Source organism: Triticum urartu, chromosome 5 (genome assembly GCF_003073215.2).
Source record: "Triticum urartu cultivar G1812 chromosome 5, Tu2.1, whole genome shotgun sequence".
In the NCBI taxonomy this organism is placed as follows: domain Eukaryota; kingdom Viridiplantae; phylum Streptophyta; class Magnoliopsida; order Poales; family Poaceae; genus Triticum; species Triticum urartu.
In genome coordinates, this window is record NC_053026.1 from 659960494 (window position 1) to 659962544 (window position 2051).

The window sequence follows — 2051 nt, forward strand, 5'->3', positions numbered from 1 at the left end:
TTGCCATACTAGTTCCAGTGAACATTCACAATCTCTAAAATTAAATGCCGAAGTATCGAAATTTTAGATATAGACTGGCTAGGTTCACACAATTATATCTGCATGCTAGCTCTTGGGTCAAAGTGGTTTTTGGAGTATGCAAGGAATGAATCAATGAAAGGTTTATTACTCAGTTGCCACTCCCCAAAGAGTCGCCTCTGTTTTCTTCCCTCCCGGCCAGGCCACTGCTCCACCCAACCACCTATATATACCCACGACGGCCACGTCTCTCCCAAACAAGCCTCTGCTCCTCCTCTTCCACCAAAGTCCCACTGCACGCCGGGAGGGACGCCGGAGATGCTGCTGCACAGGCACAAGTTCCCGCTCCTCTGCTGCGCCTGCGGGACCGGCGTCGTCGCCACCCGAGGCGCCGCCGTCGATGACCAGCAGCAGCAGCCCGGCGGCAAGGTCGGCGCCAGGCAGCTGTCGTGGGCGCAGGTGGAGGCCATGACGGCGGGCTTCACGTCGGCCGTCGTCGGCGAGGGCGGCTTCAGCACTGTCTACCTCGCGCGCCTCGCCGGCTCCGGCTCCTCCCAGCTCGCCGCCGTCAAGGTGCACCGCAGCAGCGAGCGCCTCCGCCGTGCCTTCCGGCAGGAGCTGGACGCGCTGCTCCGCGTCCGCCACCCGCACATCGTCCGCCTCCTCGCCTTCTGCGACCAGCGCGACGAGGGCGTGCTCGTCCTCGAGTTCGCGCCCAACGGCAGCCTGCACGACCACCTCCACGGCCTCGACGGCGATGGAAACCAGGCCGCTCCCGCACCAACGATGCCGTGGGCGCGGCGCGCGGCCGTGGCGCTGCAGGTGGCCCGCGCGCTCGAATACCTCCACGACCGGTGCGAGCCGCAGGTGGTGCACGGCGACGTCAAGGCCTCCAACGTGCTGCTGGACGCGGCCATGGGCGCCCGCCTCTGCGACTTCGGCTCCGCGCGCGCCGGGTTCTCGGCCTCCGCGGCCGTCCGGACGCCGCGCGCCGTGCAGGGCTCGCCCGGCTACGTGGACCCGCACTACCTCCGCTCCGGCGTGCTCACCAAGAAGAGCGACGTGTACAGCCTCGGCGTGCTGCTGCTCGAGCTGCTCACCGGCACGCAGCCCTTCAGCGACGGCCGTCTCCTTACGTCCACCGTGGCGCCCATGATCAAAGCCGGCTCGTGCTCGTGCGACCAAGTGCATAAGCTCGTCGACCAGAGGCTTGGGTGCCGGTACGACGCGGCCGAGGCGGCGACCGTGGCGACGCTGGCGGCGGCGTGCGTCGGGGACAACCCGGCACTCCGGCCGTCCATGGCCGAGGTGGTCCGGACCCTGGAGCAGATCTCAGCCGCCGGGAGAAGATCGGACGGCATAACCAAGCCGTGAGTCGCGCCTCCGGGGCAGTGATCCGACGTGGCGAGCATCGTGAGCGTAGGATGGCATAGATGCTGTGTCGTGGATCGAATCCTCCCACCCGCAAAGCGAAGCAATTGGGTTTGGTGAGGACAAGAAATCAAATAAGAATGGTTGGTTTGGACAGAGACTTGCCTTGACCAAAATTATTAGGCTCTCATATAGGATTATAAATTTCTGTGCAGCTCGCTTTCTTTCTGTTTTTTTAATTAATCTCTGAGGTGATGATGAGAGATCTCGTAGTACCTTTTAGTCGAAACAATGAGATCTTGTACCTATATAATGTAGCCAGCGTAGTGGTCAGTGGGATCGTTTTTAATAAAACATCTTGTCTCCGCATGTTTTTCCTAGAGGAAGCGCCGGTTGGACTCAAGGTACGCTTCATACTGGATGGACTCCGGAATGGCCGTCTGCTCCGACATCTCTGCCGCTTGTGCGAGAGCGAACTCTGCCATGGCTCCCTCCATGGTGAACCCCGCAACCGGTGTCTGGGTTTGTTTTTTCTAACCGAGCTGTCCTGTGAGCATTTAAGACTGGTTTGAGGTGGCTAGCTGTAGATGCTCTTGCGTCTCTACATTCACATGTACTCCAGTACGTACGTACATACTAGCAGAATACGTGCATATATACGT

The 2051-nt window shown here is 60.5% G+C and overlaps 1 protein-coding gene across 1 annotated transcript; it reads left to right on the plus strand.

The window, feature by feature from the left end:
* The first annotated feature begins 259 nt into the window (after positions 1-259).
* On the plus strand, positions 260-1545 carry LOC125511690 (salt tolerance receptor-like cytoplasmic kinase 1). The gene has a single exon (XM_048677130.1). The coding sequence runs from the start codon at positions 337-339 to the stop codon at positions 1390-1392; it is 1056 nt and encodes a 351-aa protein (XP_048533087.1). The 5' UTR covers positions 260-336; the 3' UTR covers positions 1393-1545.
* Positions 1546-2051: the final 506 nt, after the last annotated feature.

Coding starts and splice junctions, on each gene's coding strand:
- LOC125511690 (XM_048677130.1), top strand. CDS start 337: ATGCTGCTGCACAGGCACAAGTTCCCGCTCCTCTGCTGCGCCTGCGGG.